The 21321-nt window shown below is 42.8% G+C and overlaps 1 protein-coding gene across 2 annotated transcripts in view; it reads left to right on the top strand.

The window, feature by feature from the left end:
* The first annotated feature begins 2227 nt into the window (after window positions 1-2227).
* The window catches only part of eif2ak4 (eukaryotic translation initiation factor 2 alpha kinase 4), a 28142-nt gene continuing 9048 nt past the window's right edge, over window positions 2228-21321 (top strand). For both annotated transcript variants that reach the window (XM_085392081.1, XM_085392082.1), the window contains exons 1-31: window positions 2228-2611; window positions 2748-2863; window positions 4095-4197; window positions 4276-4449; window positions 4936-5016; window positions 5172-5311; window positions 5392-5492; window positions 5585-5742; window positions 5867-6405; window positions 9759-9874; window positions 10144-10301; window positions 10396-10835; window positions 10921-10993; window positions 11083-11172; window positions 11251-11373; window positions 11459-11563; window positions 11710-11773; window positions 11875-11954; window positions 12074-12175; window positions 12273-12323; window positions 12422-12658; window positions 14584-14659; window positions 14951-15072; window positions 15350-15399; window positions 16592-16760; window positions 17303-17419; window positions 17538-17603; window positions 17898-18068; window positions 18163-18297; window positions 18416-18523; window positions 18904-19032. In XM_085392081.1, coding sequence (XP_085248207.1) covers window positions 2483-2611; window positions 2748-2863; window positions 4095-4197; window positions 4276-4449; window positions 4936-5016; window positions 5172-5311; window positions 5392-5492; window positions 5585-5742; window positions 5867-6405; window positions 9759-9874; window positions 10144-10301; window positions 10396-10835; window positions 10921-10993; window positions 11083-11172; window positions 11251-11373; window positions 11459-11563; window positions 11710-11773; window positions 11875-11954; window positions 12074-12175; window positions 12273-12323; window positions 12422-12658; window positions 14584-14659; window positions 14951-15072; window positions 15350-15399; window positions 16592-16760; window positions 17303-17419; window positions 17538-17603; window positions 17898-18068; window positions 18163-18297; window positions 18416-18523; window positions 18904-19032 — 4323 coding nt within the window. In that variant the 5' untranslated portion in view covers window positions 2228-2482. The remainder of the gene's footprint in view (window positions 2612-2747; window positions 2864-4094; window positions 4198-4275; window positions 4450-4935; window positions 5017-5171; window positions 5312-5391; window positions 5493-5584; window positions 5743-5866; window positions 6406-9758; window positions 9875-10143; window positions 10302-10395; window positions 10836-10920; window positions 10994-11082; window positions 11173-11250; window positions 11374-11458; window positions 11564-11709; window positions 11774-11874; window positions 11955-12073; window positions 12176-12272; window positions 12324-12421; window positions 12659-14583; window positions 14660-14950; window positions 15073-15349; window positions 15400-16591; window positions 16761-17302; window positions 17420-17537; window positions 17604-17897; window positions 18069-18162; window positions 18298-18415; window positions 18524-18903; window positions 19033-21321) is intronic.

The following is a 21321-nucleotide window of genomic DNA, read 5'->3' on the forward strand; positions in this document are numbered from 1 at the left end:
GGAAATGTGTGTTTCACATACATGGAAGAGACTTCTCTACAGTGCACTCCTACTCGCTCACAGTTTAAACATGACATGTTAGTTGAGTTATTCTTGCTTTTCGGATGCACCCACAGATGACTATTGATATGAACTACTGAAAGTTTTTTTCAAAAACTGGTGTAGATGGTTGTTATATGTAGGTCTTTAAAAAAGCTTTTTAAGATAATTAAGCATTTTTCTATATTGTTACTAAAACTACATCGGATGTCTTTCTTTATATAACTATACTGTAGAACAAGATTAATAAAGGAAAGGAAGAAAGGAACATAAGGCATCATCTGCATTTTAGTTACAGTGCAATCTCTTAATAGCTCTCAAATAATGTCAAAGTCTTGATAAAGTGTCTGTATAATATTTGAAATGATGTGTCTCCCAATGCGGAACAAATGCAACTCATCCCTCGCAGGTTTTGCTGATTCATCCAGTCAAGACAGCGTGACTGGTGTCTCGCTAAGGAGATGAAAACAACCACTCTGCTGGTATGTGCACTGAGCCTCCTCAGTGTGTGGAACAGCTGATGGTATTGCCAGAAGGGCTCTATCTGATCTGGCTCTCTGTGTCAGCGCTCCATCATGATTGGCTCAGCTGTCTCCTTATAGGGTGATGGTGAGGAACAGAGTCATTAATGAGCAGCCACTGAGGTTTCACAGCTTGCAATGAGGAATTCCATATAAGCGCCACTCACTGCTTAAGGTGCATTTTCCTTTATGTCCACTGAACCTCGTGATGTAATATTTTCACATCTGTGAATGAATGATACAAACATTTGGCATAATCGTTGGTGTAGCACAAGAATGTTCCCTTTGGGATTTTTCTGTATCTCAGGAAATGTCACTCATTTATTTGTAATGATTACAACAATAATTAAGTAAATATGAGGAAGAATAACTCTGATCTAAAAGAGAAATATGTGCAGTATATGATAGGCAAAGGAATGTGAGAGCATTCTTCTGCTCCACACTGCCCCAGCAGACACAAGTGCCTCCTATTTATAGCTGTACTCCACAGATAGGAGCTGGATGCAGACGAAGCATCACATAGTTATCTGCATGACAAAGAGGACTTTTAATAGAAGACTGGATTTATATTGTTTAGATACAAGAAAGTAAGGGGTGTGATTCACAGTAAAAATATAACAAAGGGCGACAGTTACAGAGCAAAATTAGGAAACAGAATTCAGTCTTGAACTGTGAGGATTATAAAAAACTAAATAAAGAATACCTCAGGTGTATTTATGGGTGGAGAGGGACATTATGGGATAACTATCACTCCATCCATTCATCAGTCTCACGCCCAGTTTAGGATCACAAGTTAAACTAATGTACATGTGTCTGTGCTTTGGGAAGAAGCCAAGGTTCCCCGCTCAGCAAAAAACTACAAATCCCTTTTCAGAAAACGTGGAGCGCTGTGTAAAATAAAATAAAAAACAAACAACTGAGTGAGGTGCACATTAATGAAATCCTTAATTCGGACTGTGGAAATATATCCTGTGCTGAACCTGGGATTTTTATTTATTTACAACCCAAATCCCCCAAACTTGGAAAACTGTGTGAAATTCAAATAAAAACAGTATGCAATGATTAGCAAACTTTGGAAACCAATGTTTTATTCACAATAAATCCTTGAAAACATATAATTTGTTTAACCTGAGACATTTTACCATTTAATTAAAAACATGCATATACGGGTTTTAGATCAACATATACCTCCATGCAGATGACGCCTTTATAAGGAAAGAGGTGCTCACACTCAGGCGAGTGCATTTGATTAGCAGCACATAGCTACAGTTTACCCTCTGCATTTGTTATGACTCGTGGGCTGTACTCAGTTTTCCACACTTCTTATGCATTCCGGCATGAACCGTTCATTTCACTGCATTCCCCTCATTTTAAGACCTACTGATGACTGATACGTCCTCATTAAACCTTAGCATTGAAATATGGTGTATTTCCTTTTTTTGAAGACTGTAACTTAAACTGATAAATCACATATTAAACTACATATTTAAAAAAATGTTTATTAAAACTAACCAACATTTTCCACCAATTCAATTCAAATTCTTTATCGTCCCACAAGGGGAAATTCCACTCTCAACAGGCTTCACACCGAGACCGTGATGATTACTGCTCTCTGGAGGCCCTCTTCGACACGGCTACGTGATGACGTTTCACATGCGACGCGCAACTTACAACAGGCATGCGCCAGATACAACGTTGTTGTGGTCGTCCGTCGACTGCGTGGTAAGTTGGCGTTCACTATGTGACGGTACTTCATGTCAGGCAAGCTGAGTATCTGCGGAGTTTCGAGCTTACAGAGTCGGGGGAGCTGAGTGCGGTGAGTCCGGGGCTGGAGCTGCGCGCTGAGCGGATCCGCTTCCTCCTTCTGTTTGACGGCTGTGGGCGTGCGGACGGGGAGACTGCCATGTAGCTGAGGCAGAAGAATGAGCAGTCAGCGCACTTCAGCGGACGGGACAGACGACTGCGCGGTTCAGCAGGAAAATGAACTAGAAGCCCTCGCGTCTATTTTTGAAGATGATTTCAAGGATCTGCGGAGCAACGACCCCTGGAAGGTAGATCCACCTTCTATCTGTGTGCAATCTTCATGTTAGCGGAATGCAGAGGACTGCCAAGTGTTTGCATATACGAGTGTTAACTGGAGTAAACTGCAGTGCAAATCAACGAGGCTCCTTTTGATTTGGTTTTCAGGTTAAAAGGCCACCAGAGGTGTACCTCTGTCTGCGGCCCAATGGGCTAAACAACGGACAGGAGTGTTACGTGACCGTGGACCTGCATGTCAAATGTCCTCCCACGTATCCGGACGTGTGAGTACTGGCTCCCTTTCTTTGCCAATTCTCCATCATTGTCGCTGCACTGCAAGGTGTCCATTCACATACTGACCATCTACTACAGGGCAGCTCAAACATAAGGTGCACGGGCCAGAGTTGGGCCTGGCAAAGACTCCAGTCTGGCCCACTGGGCAGCTTTGGAAAATGTGAAGGAATGCACAGATTTTGGAATATTATTTGATAAAGTTTGCAGACGAAAGAATGAAGCTGGCAAAGCTTTGAAGACAGCTCGCTTTTATTTTAACGGTCTCTGTGCAACTCCCACTGAGTAACACGTGTTTACAAGGCAACGCTATTGTTGCCACCATGCTCACCCTTATTTATATACTTGAACTTACACTTGCCCTCTTTATTGGATTATTTATTGTACACTTTCCCACTTCGAGTATTATTTTTTTTCACAATTTAAAATCTCAGACAATACTTGAACATGAATATCCCCAAAACTATGAAAGATAAAAGTCTTTCTTTCCATAAAAGGGACTCAGGATCTGTAATTTGGGACGTATGGATCAAAAATGGCTAGAATAGTGACTAAATAGATAAAATATCAAAATTAAATACCATTCAAGCAGTCCTGTAAAGTCACATATTTTAGCACACACTAATAAAAATAATTATCACATTGCAAAAGACTAGTGACAATCTTTGAAAGTCCAAATAATGCTAAATAAAACACGTGCAGTACTTTTTAACATTATTGCACATTATCCTGGGAGAGCCTTACGGGTCAGGTTGCATTTAAAATGCATTAAGAGGCATTAAAAAGCACAAGTATCTGTTTAAAAGAAATCGTACACGAATATAAATATAGCGGAACAGCTGAGAGTTATGAAAAACATAACAGTAGTTCATCTCATGAGTAAGATAAGATAAGATAACCTTTATTAGTCCCACACGTGGGAAATTTGTTTTGTCACAGCAGGAAGTGGACAGTGCAAAAGTTATGAGGCAAAAATTAGAATACAATAAGAATAAATACAGTACACAGCTGTACAGAATAGAATAAAATAAAATACTATATACAGTAGAATAAAATAAAATAAATATACAATAAGATAAAAATAGAATACAAATACAAATACTATATACAACTGAGTAAAAATACAACGAGTAGGTCACCTTAATGCCATGACTACCACAGGCAAGCAGGGATGTATTTTTAATTATTATGTCTGACTAACTTGACATTATTGGGCACTAACAGGCCTCCAGAACTGGAGCTGAAGAATGCCAAAGGCCTTTCAAACGACAACCTCAAAAGTCTCCAAGCTGAACTCAACAAGCTGGCGGCGGAACGATGCGGAGAGGTGAGCATACACTCGCAGACGCACGTGCAGTCCCATGTGTGTTGAGATTTTCATTAACTTATTTACCTGTGAACTTAGGTGATGATTTACCAGCTAGCGGATCACATTCAGGGTTTCCTGAGCGAACACAACAAGCCTCCGTCGCGCTCCTTCCACGAGGAGATGCTGAAGAACCAGCGGAGGCAGCAGGAGAAACTAGCGCTGGAGGAGCAGCAGAGACTGGACCAACGACGCAAGCAGGAGGAGGAGATGGTTAGGACAGGAGGAAGAAACGCTGATTAGGTTGCAGTGTAATGCCCAAGTGATTTGTGTGGTCCGGTCACAAACAGGATCATTTCATGTTATTCATTCACAGCCTGACCGTCTGTGATTTCTAGAAACAGTTCAGGCTGATGATTCACTCTTTTACTAGGAAAACTGGCAAATTCCAGCTTTCTACTGTTGTTAGTTGGTTATGAATAAATATTTTTGTGATGATGATAGGGGTACTATTCATGCTGTGTCCTTCAATTTTTTTAGGCCAGATATCGGCTATTATGACTTTAGGACTATAATAGGAATATAGCATTTATCAGCTGATGTGGAAAACATCATTTTTAGGTTCCTGTCATGGGAGTTTTACCACAAAAAATGCAAAGTATCTTAAATTAAATTCTTAATTGGAGCAAAATCTTTAACACTGACAGTTTAAGTAAGCTGCAAAAGGTGTATTGTGATGGAATTTTCTTATTCCTTTAGGAAAAAGAAATCATGGCTGAAATCCAAAGGAGAGAAGAGGAAAAGCGAGAGGAAAAGAGAAGAAAGGAAATGGCTAAACAGGTGTTCTCGCTGTTTGATTTCTATTTGATTTGATTCACTTGATTTCGTTAATCATCAGTAAAATCACAGGGATGTTATAGATCGCAGTCAGAGCAACCCGTATAACTAAGCCATCAGTATTGTAAGTGACTCTTTAAATGGCTTTCTATTTGCAGGAGCGACTCGGGAGCATGGAGCATTCGATGTCTGTGATGGGGAAGAGTCCACCCAGCCCAGGAGGCGCAGCTCCCGAAGTGTTTGAAGCCAAGAAAGCAGCTGGCAATCGCCGTCGGACTACCTCAAATTCCCGCCACAGGTACACGTCCTACATACAGAAAAAGCTTCTCATGTTTAACAAAGTGCAGTAATAATGCTTCGATATGTCTCCTTCACCAGACGGGACACGGTTAATGAGGACAACAGTCGCCCGCAGGAGGTTCTTCACTTCAGCAGCAATGTTTTTGGAGAGCTTGCTGTGCACCAAGGGAAAAGCTTAGGTGAGGGCCATCAGACTGGCGCTGCCAGCCACGTGGCGAAAAACGTAATATGTCTCTTTAAATGTATTTCTTTTTTGGTGCGTTTCCGACAGGTGTAAGTGAACGGTTCGGTCGTAACATTTATTGCGGGTTTGAGGTGAACTCTGGCGATTTTGCTGTGATCTATGAGTGGTCGTTGCAGTGGAACAAAAAGATGAGCAAGTTCTTCACCACCCAGGAGAGAGGAAGGATTGAAAACTGTAAAAAACAGGCAAGTAGAGAGGAAGGGGGGCTTTTTATTAAGAATTTGCTGATTAAATCTTGCATTTTAACTTATAAAGCCTTTACGAACATGCATGCTTAAAGCTTGGCACATTTCAACTTGCGTTGTGCAGATCCATGCAGCAGAAAATGAGTTTAACTCCCTGCTGCGGCTGGAGCACCCAAACTTGGTGCAATACTTGGGGCTGAGCGTGGTCGAGAAGGAGGAATGCATCGTGGTTTACATGCTGGTGGAGCACGTGGCCGGGAACAGCTTGAACCAAAGCCTGACCGCCCACGGCCCGGTCCCTCTGGATAAGCTCTGCCACTACACGGCCCAGCTGCTGACCGCTCTCGACTATCTGCACTCCAACTCCGTGGTCCACAAACAGCTGGGGCCCTCCAGCGTGCTGGTGGACTCCGAGGGGAACATTCGAGTGACCGATTACAGTTTATCAAAGAGGTTTGCTGACATCTGCAAAGAAGACATTTTCGAACAAGCTCGCGTGCGTTTCTCCGAGGAAACGGCGATGCCAACGAGAACGGGCAAGAAAGGCGACGTGTGGAACCTGGGACTGATGCTGCTGGCTCTGAGTCAAGGCAAGGAAGTGAAGGAGTATCCGGTGACAGTGCCGAGTAGCCTGCCTGCTGATTTTCAGGATTTCCTTCAGAAGTATGTATCGATGAATAATTCCTCATAATGTTGTATATTTTTGTAGTTTTACTGTTAATCTCACTACATAACAAACAATTTCTATTTATATTGTTGTCACCAACTTATAATGCAAATGAACAACCTGTCTTAGCTGACAGGTGTGACACCCAGTGTGGTCTTCTGCTGCTGTGACCCCTTTCAGAGCTGCTCTTCTGCATAAGTTGGTTGTAATCTGTGGTTATTTGAATCACTTTTGCCTTCCTGTCAGCTCGAAACAGTCTGATCATTCTGCACTGACGTCATCGAGGCATTTTCACACAGAGAACAGCTGCTCTTTGGAAATTTTCTGCCTTTTGGACCATTTTCTGTAAAACCTAGAGTTCCCAGTAGAACAGCAGATTCTGAAATATTCAGAATAATCAGCACTTCTGGCACAAGAAGCCAATTCAGAGTCACTTAAATCACAAATCTGCTGTTCAGTTTAAACTTAAGCGTGTTATTTTGACCACATTTGCATGCTGAAATGCATTATGTTACTGTCATAGGGTTGTATATTTGAGCTAACATGCAGTTAACATGCGGTATACCTAAAAGGTAATCGGTGAGTGTGTGTTGATTTGAAAGTATTAACTTAATAAAAGCGTATAAATCGGTCTCTTATAATATCCCAGAATACAATGTGACTACACTAAAATGTCTTGTTTTGCTGCGACAAGCCTCCAATTTGTTAGAATATAAAACGAGTAGAAAAGTTGAACAGTTCTTGGATTTAATATCTCGGGGCAATCAGATGTTTGGCACGAAAGATTGCTTAATTAAATTTTTCGATCATAAAAATGGTTACCAGATGCTTTGACTGACTAATCAATCAACTGTTTAAATCATGGGAGCTCAAATCTTGTGTTGCTAAAAAACAAAATGAACAAAAAACAGCGACTGCCTGCAAGGAGAGGCGGAGGACGGGCTCTTCCACGCAGTTTGCTGTGGTCTGATTTTCAGTAATGATAAACAGATGTGATTTGTTGTAAATGGGCTCAAACATGCAGAGACCCTGATTTGTTCCTTTGGGTCTTGGTGTTTTGCTGTCTGCTTGCATTGCAGCCTGTAGAGTAAGATGCATTGCTGTGCAAAAGTCTTGAGCTCACCTGTCATTGCTTTATATTTTGCAAGGAAACGTACATGGAAATGCAGTTTCCAATTCTAATGAGCTGGAAAATCAATATTTGGTGTGACCACATTCTTCAACACAGTCTGAACTCTCTTAGGCAGCTTTCTTGTTGTTTCTAGCCTTCAGGAATAGTTCTCCAGTAGAGCTGGGCGATAGAACGATAACGATATGTATCGCGATATAACTTTTACTCGATAGAAAAATTAAGCTATCGCGATAGACCTCGCCGCTCTTGTCCTCTTTAAAAAAAAAAAAAAAAAAAAAAAAAAAAGGTCAGCCAATCCAAATTAAGCAGCGCAGAGCCGAACCAATCACAGCCGCAGCGTCACGTCGCGTGACTTGTTACGTACAGCACAAGTGCCAAGCCGCACGTGTGTTTGTTTGGGAAGCAGCCAGCGCGTAATGGAGGAAATGAGTGTGCCGACTAGAAAAATCAACCGAGCGTGACCGAAGAGAAAACAGATGATGGTTCCAATGCCGGAGAGATTGTCGAACGGAAGAGCCATAGAAGTTCCGTAGTGTGAAGGTATTTCGGCTATTTCAAGTCTGACAAAAACAGAGTAGCGTGCACTGTAAATTGTGCCGAAAGCAAGTCTGGAAATACAATAAACTGGTGCATGCGTCACACTGTGCGCCACGTTATTGTTTCGGTGAAATGAATTTCTACAATACTGTTAATTCTACTCTCTGCAGTGTTTAAATGCTTACATATACACACAGTTACTGTCCCTCCACACATACGACTCGGTTCTGCTTCTATGCCCCAGCTTTGTTTACTTTTTCCCACCGAGGCTTCTAGACTTCTGATTGGCCAACATTTCTGCACGGTTAGGAATCTAGCGCCACCTGCTGCTTTGGCATGTTCATAGCAGCGTTTTCCTTCATTTCTGCCTTTATGTGTGGACGGGATTATTTTTTAAAACGAAAACGGAAAATCTCCGTTTTCAAAAATACCCGTGTACGTGTGGACGTAGCCTCAGTCTCTGACTGGAAGCGCTGATTCGTCATTCGGCTTTTGTCAGACTAAAGTAACTGTTAAAACTGTTTGAAAAGCTCAGCTATACAACAAGGAGAGATTGAGAATTTCCTTTTAGTTCTCAGTTTATTTGATATTGACAAAAGTTAGTCAGTTTTGTCTGTTCTTCTGTAAAACAAACTAAGATTTATTTTTAGAATTAATATTTTGTTTCTAAGTGGAATTGACAGTTTAGTCTGTTTCGTTTGTTCTATTTTGAAACTTAAACGCTTTAGCGGCTGCCTTTTGTGTAGTTTGCAATATTTGCCTTTATTTATCTGAAAAAGTCTCATGTTCCTTAAGTACATCTACCCTGTTGAACTTATTATGGGAAATAAATATTTAAAAACAAGCTGCTGATTATTTCACATTTTACTTGTGAGCAACGGCACATTTAAATCTTACAAATATAGTTATTTGGCTGATATCGTGATAGATATCGTTATCGCCTGAAATGAAAAGAACATATCGTGATATGAAAAAATCTCATATCGCCCAGCTCTATTCTCCAGGCTTCAAGGACGTTCAGCGCTCTTCTTTGAATATTATCTGCTTTTCCCCCCATTCTCTGTCAACATGATCCCACACTGCTGCAATAATGTTGGGGTTTTTAGGCATGCCAATTCTTTTTCTTTTCCCCTCCACTTGTTTCCTAACATTAGTTTTTTAAGGACCGATGCTGAGATACAAAGTTGTTGTTTTTTTTAACTAATTGATCTTTGAGAATCAACTTGTTGATGCAAAAATACAGTTTTATATTTATTTTATATTTTATGCCTGGAAAAAGTTTCCTTTTTTTTCTTTGCCAGAGAAATGGGAAGATTTGGAAGTAACAAAGTGGCTAAAGATACAGTTTTCTTATGGTGTTAACACTGGGCCGTCGCTCGACTTAGATGCCTTATGCTTGAGTGATTCATAGGTCAGTGTTGAGCAACTTAACAAAAAAATGCTTTAGGAAAAGGGAGGCACATGGACTGGACTTCTAAAACTTTTAAAGATCATCAGAAAATCAAGAGAACTATTTCTCAAGACCATTTAAAAAAGAAAAAAAAGTCTGGCTCCTTGGAATAAATTCTGAAGAAATGAGGGGTGGCCCACTTTTACACAGTGCAGTATATTTGTGTTCCTGTTCTTTTGCATGTGCCAGATATTGCTTAATAGTGGGTTTTATGTGTCTTTGCGTTGTAGGTGTTTATGTCTGAATGATACTGAGCGCTGGACAGCTCAGCAGCTCTTGGACCATTCTTTCCTCAAGCCTTCCTCGCCTAAGCACCTTTCACAGTACCAGGACAACAGCCCAGAAGGTGACAGTGACACAAATGGAAACACAGATGACAAAAAATGCAGTGAAATCGTTATTTAAATTGGTTACAGTATAAAAGTTGGGGTCGAAAATGTTCGAATAATAAAGATAAATAAAAATTAACAACGTTTAATTTTAACTCTTTTTTTCCTTTTTTGGATTATTTTTTTATTTTTTATACTGAGGGAGTGCTTGCATTTAAGGAGCCGTTAACAGTTTTATATTTCTCTTCTTAAAATTGCTCAAGATGTTGATTTGTTTGCCTCTCAGATCTAGCTGTGGACTTTGCGTCATCAGTCATCCCCCGGAGTCACATCCTCAATGCTCCTTTCAGTTCGGTCTTGCAGCACAGGCAGATTTCTCGGTTTGTCTCCGAGTTTGAGGAGCTGCAGCTTCTGGGAAAAGGAGCTTTCGGTGCTGTAATTAAAGTGGGTTGAAATAGTTTACTTACCCTGTGTGAACTTTCTCGCTCGTTTTATCTGGCAGTAAAGTTTTTGTCTTTTGTGTTTTGCCCGCATCCAGGTTCAGAACAAACTAGACGGTTGTTACTACGCGGTGAAACGCATCCAGGTGAACCCAGCCAGTAAGCAGTTCCGACGGATCAAAGGCGAGGTGACGCTGCTGTCGCGGCTGAACCACGAGAATATCGTCCGTTATTACAACGCGTGGATCGAGAGGCACGAATTGCCTGCCACAGGTGTGCTGAGCAACACCGACAGCTCCGAGCCGCTGAGCTCAGCCGACAAGGCGCCACAGCGCAAAAATGCACCGGAGCGCCTCAACGAGCTCGGCCTGCCTGACGACGTGGAGGACATCGCTCCGCCTCCCGCCCTGTCCAGCTCAGTCGAGTGGTCCACCTCCATTGAGAGGTCCTCCAGCGCAAGGTGCAGCGGACGCCAGTCCAGTGATGATGAGGATGATGACGACGATGATGAAGAAGATGTCTTTGGTGCCTCTTTTTTGTACGTTTTTTATTTTTCCTCCAAAGGACGACTTACTCCTCCAACTGCTCATGCATCACATTCTTTTTCTTTTTTTCCCACTCAGGCCATCAAACAATGACTCAAGGAGTGACATCATTTTTGATAATGGAGATGAAAGCATGGACGAGATGTCAAAGGTTCCAATATTTTCACTTCATTTATTAGTTTTGTTATGTCTGTTAGCGTTTGGCGTGGTGCACCAACCAGCTGGTGTTTCCTCCCACAGGTAGAGCCAAGCAAAAGGCCAGCGTCCGACACAACGGAGAGCACAGAGTCAGATCGACACCTCATTACGGCACATTACCTGTACATACAAGTAAGCTTCCCCCACGTGCTTCACTTTTACCAACAAAGACCTGTTTTACGTCTAATCCGAGGTTTCCGTTCCTGACAGATGGAATACTGTGAAAAGAGCACTTTACGAGACACAATAGATCAAGGCCTGCATCAGGATCAGAATCGGTTATGGAGGCTTTTCAGGGAGATACTGGACGGCCTTGCTTACATCCACGAGCAGGTATGGAGCGGCTGCACTGATTGGACGGAGTATAACTGTGACTAAAGCCAAGATTTGAATATCTTATGTTCCCCCTTCGTTCTAGGGCATGATTCACAGGGACCTGAAGCCTGTCAACATCTTCCTCGACTCACTGGACCACGTGAAAATTGGCGACTTCGGCCTGGCTACAGATCATCCCGCTAACGTGGTACGCATTATTACAGTGTGGCGTGCAGCTTTCAGTTTCGCTCTGCTGACAGGCGGCACTGATTTTTGCCTCATTGTTTTGATTAACGTGTAAAACTCCTCGTGAAGCTCTTATAACTTGTTAAAGCAACTGTTTATCTCTCAAAGGCTGCTGGGAAATTTGAGGTGGAGGAGAGCGGCTCTGCGGTGATGGCCAAACCGGACCCAACAGGTGCAAGAGAGTTTGAAAACACTCATAACACCTTTGATAGCCGTGCAATAATATTCCTGTTGAACTGGCGCTCTATATTGATTTTGCATCACTGTCTCCAGGTAACATGACAGGGATGGTCGGTACTGCCCTGTATGTCAGTCCGGAGGTTCAGGGAAATACAAAAGCCACATACAACCAAGTAGGAATTTAAAGATTCACTTATTTGTCTGGATGCATGAGAATTAGAAGTTGCTAAAACTTGATATTTGAGAACGTCTCGAGTTTTAAAGAACTTTTTATTCATGTTCTTGTCTGCAGAAGGTTGACCTGTTTAGCTTGGGCATAATCCTCTTTGAGATGTCCTACCGGCCGATGACCACGGGGGCCGAGCGCATCGCTGTCCTGAGTCAGCTGCGTGGGGTGTGTTTGTGACAGAGACTGAGAACAAGCTGGGTAGGGGGGTTTTGCACCTGGTGCCTTACTTACACGATTTTCTTTTTTCCCTTCATATTTACAGGAACCCATCATCTTCCCAGAGGACTTTACTTTACGTGAGCAAGGAACACAGGTGAGGATGACTGTTGCACAGCGCTTTCTTCTCCTTGTATAAATCTCAGTCTAACAGCGGTCTGTTTCTCTCTCTGCCTTTTTCTTTATGTCTACCAGAAGAGGGTGATCGAGTGGCTGCTGAAGCACGACCCGGCTCTTCGGCCGACTGCCCTGGAGCTGCTAAAGAGCGAACTTCTGCCTCCTCCCCAGATGGAGGAGTCGGAGTTGCACGAAGTGCTGCAGCATACCATGGCCAATATCAACGGCAAATCCTACCGCACCATGGTGGCCCAGCTGTTCGCCCAGAACACCTCACCAGTCATGGATTACGCTTATGATATAGACCTCTACAAGGTGAGGAGCTGATTGAGCTGACCAAGCGTTTGCCAGTGGATTTTATTTTACTGTAGCCGTTCTTCATCTTTGCTGGATGTCAGATTAAAACTATGCTGGAAGATTTTTTTAATATACTGTTTTTAACAGCTGTGATTCATGTGAGATTTTCAAATAATGTGCTCAGATGGTGTAACAGATAATTCCTATTCAAAGCCCAGCTGAGTTGAAAGTTGATATTTGGCAAATCGGAGGTCACTCACCTGCTGTTCAAGTGCTCTATTGGTAAAGAGTGCCCAATCAGAAAGATGGATTAAAGGGAGTGGGAAGGTAAAGTAAACTTTTTTTTTTTAGTAGAGTAAGCAGTATTAGCAGAGGGGTTGTTAATCACTTTCAGCTGCTTCAGTGTTTATTAACAGCAGGTGCACTACAGGGACAGCAGTGAGACAAACCCCAAAACAGGAATGGTTTTACAGGCAGAGGCCACTGACTTTTTTTTGACTAGTTTTGCATTTAGCTAGGGCAAGGTCAGCAAACCTGTGGTTAGCCCTTACCCTTTTATTACATATACTGTGTCCCCTGCAATAACTTATCCTCTCCCAGTCATCTGCCCTTCTGTCCACCAGAAGGTAGGAGGTGCTAAAGTGACTCTTTTCATGTTGAAGGTTGCCGATGCCTAGGGTAGGATCAGTGTCACTAGTAGCATGAGGTGATGTCTGGACCCTACAGAGGTTGTACAGGTGCTCCAACTCGTCCAGAACGGCACATCAATATGTGGCGTTGCCAGGTTTGGTGTGTCTCTCAGCACAGTCTCAAGAGCATGGAGGAGGTTCCAGGAGACGGACAGTTACTCTAGGAGAGCAGGACAGGGCCGTAGAAGGTCCTTAACTCATCACCATAAAAATGTTATCTGGATGAAGTCGATGGACCATTGTCAGATCCTGCGCTGGTGCAGTGGCTCCTGGGTTCTTCCTAGTACACAACAATACCCAGCATCATATGTCGAGAGGATGCAGGCATTTCCCAGCGGATGAAGGAATTGATAACATGCTCATATAATCTAAATGCAATAACGCATCCCTGGGACGTTGGTTTCAGTCCAACCAGCGCCACCAAGTTGGACCTCAGGCCTAGAGCTCAGTTATGCCCATATGTCATCTCATTAGGAGCACGCCCCAGTGTTGTCAGGCATAAGCACACATGGTCCATGCATGCTAAGTGCCATTTTGAATTGCTGCAGTTAAATTTCAGCAAAAATGGGCTAGCCTGCTGCATCACTTTTCACTTTGATTTTAGGCGTGTCGTTGAATTCAGCCCACTGCAAGTTGATCATATTTATTTCTTACCCGGTCCGTATCAGTGTACACAGCTAGCATGTTTTTCCCATTGAGATTTGTTGTGTTTTTAAAGTGTTCCTTTAATTTTTGGATTCGTGTTTATAAGATATATATACATACAAGTCCAAGAGTATGGATTAAATAACATGATTGCAAACCTGTGCTTTTTCAGGTCACAATTCATACTATCTGTTGTAAGGAATGCTTAACCCTCCTGTTATGTTGGTTTCCAGGAACACCAATTATGCTCCTGGGTTAATTTGACCCGGGCAAATTTACTCATCCAAAAGTGTCAGAAACACTGGCATTGATTATTTTACAATTTTCTTTTATAATTGTGATTTTTTTCGTTTTCTGTAGTGATGCAGATGACATGTGACATCTCTTCTGTTCTGGGTCAATCGGACATAACAGGAGGGTTACATGGAAGAAAATCCACTTCTTCCCTTCTCTACCTCTAGATGGCACTGTAGGCAAAGGAATAGCTGCACTCTTTCTTTCTAAGCTGGCTCTCTCATCTGGTCTATCACAGATGAGCACAAGGCCTGTTAGTGCTTAGTCGATGTCTCCTGATCCCTGACAGAGGCTGTTTGTTTGCTCTCCCTTCAGGGCAGCTTCAGCTTCAACAATGCCAAATTGCAGCAGCATGTGTACGAAAGCATCACCAGGATCTTCAAGAAGCACGGTGAGTGCACGTGTCTGTCGAGTGCGTGCATGTGAACGCGACCTTTGTTGACACTACGTGGACTCCTTTTTAAAGACCCCAACATCTGCAGCAGTGAGAGGCAGCTAAACAATAAGCGTACTGTTGGGCAGCACAGATTCTGTGCATGTGCGAGTGTTGTTTTTGGGCACGTTGCTGATGATGTCCAGCTGTACTTGTTTGTTTATGCGCAGTTTGTCTGTTCACATGCACCAGTTATCACAGGGTCATTGTGGTTTATGAAGATGGAGCAGCAATGTGTGTTGATTTCAGGTGCCGTGCGTGTCCAGACCCCGCTGTTCCTCCCCAGGAACAGGAAGTTGTACGATGGCATTGAGCTGGCCTGCTTCATGGACCATAGTGGAATGCTGGTTACGCTGCCCTATGACCTTCGCGTGAGTTTAACACACACACGGAGTCTGGTTTACGTGTCCACACATGCACACAGAGCGCCAATCATAAAACTATTTACATAGGAACATGCAAACACACACACAGTGTGAGGCTGCAATCAGCAGCCGCCTTAAGATCCCGCTGCCTCAGGAACCCCGAGGACCAAATGCTTGTTTCCACACATTGATTGATTACAGCCTGGTATGCACAGACTTCACTGTCTTTATACAAGTGCACCCAATGTCTCAACTCTTGTTTTTTTTCCTTCTTCCGCTTTAGATCGCGTTTGCAAGATTCGTCGCTCGCAACAATGTAACACATCTGAAACGGTAAAGTTTATATTGAGAAGTCATTTTGACCATTTGTGTGCACACAAGTAATTATAATGATGCTCGTTTATGAGGTAAATCTTTTCATTTAAAATGTTCTTAAAAATATTTAATAGAAAATGTGAAAGAAAAAACAAACGTAATTTGTGTTTTAATGTGTTTAAAGAAAGTTATATGCTTTTGTGTCTGCAATCAATACTTTATCAAGTCCCCCCCCCCCTTCTTTAAACATACCGGACTGTGCAAAAGTCTTGCGCCGCCCCTTACTCTTTATGTTTTGCTTGGAAAATGAGAAATGGGTGCAGCGGTTTATTGAAACATGGCAACATGTTTATGAAAAGACTCAATTTGTTCACTTCCAATGAGCTAGAAAGTTATTGTTGAACACAGCCTGAACTCTCGTAGGTAAGCTTTCTTATTCTTTCTTTACATAGTCGTCAGGAATAGTTCTCCATTCATTTCTAAGGACATTCAAACCTCTTCTTGTTGGTTTTACAGATGGCTGTAGACACTCACATTTGTCTTAACCTCCTCTGTACATATTGGCTTTGATTTGAACTAAAAGTTTCTCATTTTGTATCCATAACTCTATAAAACCTGCCAAAGATTTTCAGTTCTGTTCGTGTCATTTGGTTTACCTCAGGCATCTCTCCATGTTTCCCTTCTTTAAGAATGAGCATTTCTACCAAGTCCTGTGTCGAGTCTTTATTATATTTTATTTGACATGATTCTAAGATACAGTTCATCTGCTGTAGATTTTTCTTTTTTTGGCTTTTTGTTCCTCATCGTTTTAAGGACACACTGTACATCATGCAGACATGGCGAGTTTTGGTATCAGGTGATTTTCAAAGAGCTATTATTGGTGCAAAAAATGTTTTATGCCCGTCAAACTGTTATCTTTAGTATTTTTGATAGATTCAGCTAAAGAAATGGGAAGAAATTGTATTAGGGTTAAACAAAATATTCCTCTGAAAACAGTCAGGTACAAGAACGCACAGTGTTCCTTTTTATTTGTCGAGTTATGTTATTTTTCATTACCTCGGTAAACCTTTAACCTCTCCACTTTATAGCTGAAAGTGCTGTGCTCACGGGTCGTGCTAACACCTGAAGCGTGTACCAAGTAGGTTTTTGTGTATCTGTTGAAAAAGCCTGTTTTCATGCTGGACGTGTGTTTCTCTTCATCTCTCTTAAGGTACAGCATTGAACGAGTGTTCCGGCCCAAGAAGCTGGACCGCGCACACCCGAGGGAGCTCCTCGAGTGCGCCTTTGACATCATCACTCCTGTTAGCAACAGCCTGCTCCCTGAGGCCGAGATCATTTACACCATCTCTGAAATAATCCAGGAGTTCCCCGTGCTGCAGGTTACACACAAGCTGCTCGTGTTGTTGTTATATTTTTATGTTTTTAATCAGACTGTTGGGTCAGATCCACGATTCTTAATTATTTTTCTGACAGATGCCGTTGGGGATTTTTTTTGGTCCCCCCTTACTTCCCACTCACATTCCTAACGTTCCAAAGTATGTGTAAGCCTGACAGATTTACACTCTATTTATTGTTTATCTAGTAAATCTGTTATGCACCGCTCTGTCAACTTCCTTCCCTCCCTTCCAGTACAGTCCATTTCCTGTCCCGATTCATTCCATTGCCCCGTCAGTGGCGCTACTCTTCGCATGCTTCATGAAGCCAGTCCAACTTTGTGTCTGGCCTCGTAGGTCTTGTTTCTGATCCTCTCCATCGCTCGGCTCTTTGTGTAAAAGCTTTTAGGAATCTGTGAGTCAGAAAGAATGAAAGGGCAGCCGGACGAGCGGGTCATTATTCATCGCAGTGCTCATTGTGAAGCAGTGCTTTTAAATTTTGACTGTAATTGTGTCTGAGAATGTTGAAGGTGTGTTTGTGACTGCAGGAAAGGAACTACAACATCTACCTAAACCACACCAGCTTGTTTAAGGCCGTCCTGCTGCACAGCGGCGTCCCGGAGGACAAACTGAGCCAGGCCTCTAACATACTGTGTGACCTTATGGTCAGTCCGGGTTACACATTGCACGTCTGTTATTGATATGCTTCTTTGAGCAGATGCAGTCGTGACATTTTTATCACCTTTTTTCTTTTGTTTTCCTTTTTGTCTGCATCTGCTCCAGAGTGAGAAACTCAGCAAACGTGAAGCGGAGGCAAAGTTCTGCAACTTTTCATTGTCAGCCAACTGTGTGAGTGTCCACCTGGTGTATGAACCTTCTGTAAAAAATATTCAGCACACTTGTAGCACATGTGAGAAGTTTGCATTCAAGGCTTTGTGCCAGACTGGCTCTCTAAGGTATGGTTGCAGCCTTTCAGCAGCTGTATTTGAACTCACACGGTGATCCTGTCCTGAACCTGAGCTTGTAGTTTTGCTGTCTACAAAACTGCTACTGAAAACTGAAAAGAGAGCTTTCTGGCAGAAAGTCATGGAGGGAAGCTCATGCTCAGTCGCACTGACATCTCTCCTCACCTCTCGCTTTCAGTTGCAGACTCTGTACAAGTACATAGAACAGAAGGGGAATCTGCAGGACCTGGTGCCGCTGCTGTCATCACTTACCAAGCAAAAAACTGCCGTTACCCAGCTGGCCAAGCAGGGTCTCAAGGACCTGGAGGAGCTGACTGTGCTTCTGCCCAAACTTGGAGTTAAACTGATGGTGATACAGATTCTGGAGGATAAGGAAACACCTGCTGTATCTGCTTTACTTTGTTTAGCTTTTTTTTTTTAATAAAGCTGTATCTCCTTTATAGGTGGTGATCAACTTAGGCTTAGTGTACAAAGTGCAACACCACTCAGGAGTCATCTTCCAGTTTGTGGCTTTCATCAGGAAGCGCAGACGAACCGTACCAGATATTCTGGCAGCCGGAGGACGCTACGACCACTTGGTAGGCTTTACAGTCATTCCACAAAGTAAAGCCAGGCCACCACTAATACTAATCACCTGTAGCTGTTTATTTGAAAAACATGGGCCTATATCATGCAGTTTGCTCCCTGCCTTTCTAGATCCTGGAGTTTCGTGGACCGGTTTCCACAGGACCCGTCCCCAGCGCAGTGGGGGCCAGTGTCGCCGTGGACAAAGTCTGCGCTGCTATAGTCAGCATGGAGGAGCCAGTGAGAGAGACAGACACACGCTTGAATCTGACGTTGCTAATTATTATAATGAAGGAGCAGCAGATGGTTTCATATTTAATGATGGCTTCATAGAGCAGTCGGGCTGCCACACAGCTACTTTTAGAAACCTGTTAATAACTATGATCACCGCTGCGCCCGACTCCACGGAGTTATTTTTGGAGGTGCATCATTTTCTATATTTTAGATGGAGATTGTGAAATGATGTGCCCTGAAAGCTTCGTGCACATATAAATACCTGGAATGACTCCTTTGCTGAACACATAATGCTTTAACTGCAGCTCCCTGCTTCTATAATATTAGACTAAATGCATTTGCACGTAGTTGCTTTGCGCGACCGTATTTGTTTGTGTTCGTATCAGCCAACAGTGAGCTCCTATGATGTGCTGGTGGTCCCTGTGGGCCATTCTTCGATGTCCAAAGCTATCAGGGTTGTTCAGAAATTGTGGAGCACCGGCATCGCTGCAGACATCAACTACGATGTTTCACAGGTTAGTCGTCTTTAACTGGTTCCACTCATAAAACCAGAACAAACCAGTTTTGATTTAAAGGTGAACCCTGAGACCCCCTCATGGAGTGTAGTAATCTCATCCCTCCTATAGAGGGCAACACTTGACTTCTATTTTAAAGGAAAAACCCTCACTTGTTGCCAGCAGCCTTGACAGCAAGTAGTAAAAATGGTAAATGCGCCACAGAATGAGCTCTGTGGCTGCTTTTCAAAGAGCATTACTGGCCATACTGGGGCAATATGATGGGGCAATTTCTACAAACAAAGACAACATATGTTAAACACACTTCTTATAAAGTCTTTTGATGAGATCTTGTTAGCAGTTTGAGAGCTGTGATTGGATGATAGCCGAGCTGACATCAACCCCCTCGAAGTGAAGCCGTCCAAAACTTCGCGATGCCACGGCTCCGTCACATTCTTCACGATAATGTGACCAACTGATCTCAGTCCCCTTTGTGCACGTTTGCATGAACGGCCTCTCCGGCATAGCTGTGTGCCCACATTTTAATGCCCCTCCTGTTTTTTCCTGCTCTGCTCTTTATAACCTATTGTTGTCTTAACTTTCCACTGCTGTGGTGAGTGTTTGCTTTATAGCGGCTTTCATTGTCTTATGTACCGGCACAGGACACGAGCGATTGGCCCCTCTGTTTTCTTACAAGCAATTAGGAAAAGTTGAGTTTGGATGAAAGCCAAATTATCAAGTGTGTTTTTGTAGATTATGTAAAAGTTTGAGCAAAAGTTTCGAGCCACGTCGATCTGTGTTACCCGTTTCTGTGTTCGCAGTGATCTATGAATCGTTCAAGCAGAAAAAGACGCCTAACTAAAGGGATGAACCGGTGTTGTCTACACACATAACATGTAATTTAGCAAAGAACCAATTTGAAATTGTATCTTTAGACGAAACACATCATTTCTTTGTTTTCTGTAGCTAAATCTATGAAAAACCGGCATTAAATAGTCATTTTTTACCAAAAAGGTGAATCATTCAGAACTGTTAGCTGAAAACATGACATGTGCGAGTGTGTCTTTAACACAGATTTGAGGAAACTCACCAAGTGGGGGACAATAGTTTTTAGGGCCCCCGCATCTCTCTGCAGCAGATGAACAGTATCTCAAAGCCATGTGCTTGTATGGAGGAGATCAGGAGAGCGGTACAACAGCAAGCACAGCAGAGGCTCTGTCATGGCTCGCGGCTGAATTTTGGGGATTTTGCAGTACTGTCACATTTTGATCCACTATTGCAGTTCCATCTGGAAAGCATCTAATTGGTAACAGCTTCAGTTTTTCAATAATGACAGTTATCCCAAACCCACTGCAGTAAAAGCATACATGGAGAGAAAAACACACCAAGGAACACGGAGTCATGGATTGGCTTCCCCAGAACCCGGACCTCAACATTACTGAAGCAGTGTGTGATCATCTTAAAAGAGAATGAAATACAGTGGGGCAAAAAAGTATTTAGTCAGCCACCGATTGTGCAAGTTCCCCCACCTAAAATGATGACAGAGGTCAGTAATTTGCACCAGAGGTACACTTCAACTGTGAGAGACAGAATGTGAAAAAAAAATCCATGAATCCACATGGTAGGATTTGTAAAGAATTTATTGGTAAATCAGGGTGGAAAATAAGTATTTGGTCAATAACAAAAATACAACTCAATACTTTGTAACATAACCTTTGTTGGCAATAACAGAGGTCAAACGTTTACTATAGGTCTTTACCAGGTTTGCACACACAGTAGCTGGTATTTTGGCCCATTCCTCCATGCAGATCTTCTCGAGAGCAGTGATGTTTTGGGGCTGTCGCCGAGCAACACGGACTTTCAACTCCCGCCACAGATTTTCTATGGGGTTGAGGTCTGGAGACTGGCTAGGCCACTCCAGGACTTTCAAATGCTTCTTACGGAGCCACTCCTTTGTTGCCCGGGCGGTGTGTTTTGGATCATTGTCATGTTGGAAGACCCAGCCTCGTTTCATCTTCAAAGTTCTCACTGATGGAAGGAGGTTTTGGCTCAGAATCTCACGATACATGGCCCCATTCATTCTGTCCTTAACACGGATCAGTCGTCCTGTCCCCTTGGCAGAAAAACAGCCCCATAGCATGATGTTTCCACCCCCATGCTTCACAGTAGGTATGGTGTTCTTGGGATGCAACTCAGTATTCTTCTTCCTCCAAACACGATGAGTTGAGTTTATACCAAAAAGTTCTACTTTGGTTTCATCTGACCACATGACATTCTCCCAATCCTCTGCTGTATCATCCATGTGCTCTC

Source organism: Rhamphochromis longiceps, linkage group LG19, assembly GCF_057381845.1.
Source record: "Rhamphochromis longiceps isolate RC_006_pf linkage group LG19, R_longiceps_female_GT1.1, whole genome shotgun sequence".
In the NCBI taxonomy this organism is placed as follows: Eukaryota; Metazoa; Chordata; class Actinopteri; order Cichliformes; family Cichlidae; genus Rhamphochromis; species Rhamphochromis longiceps.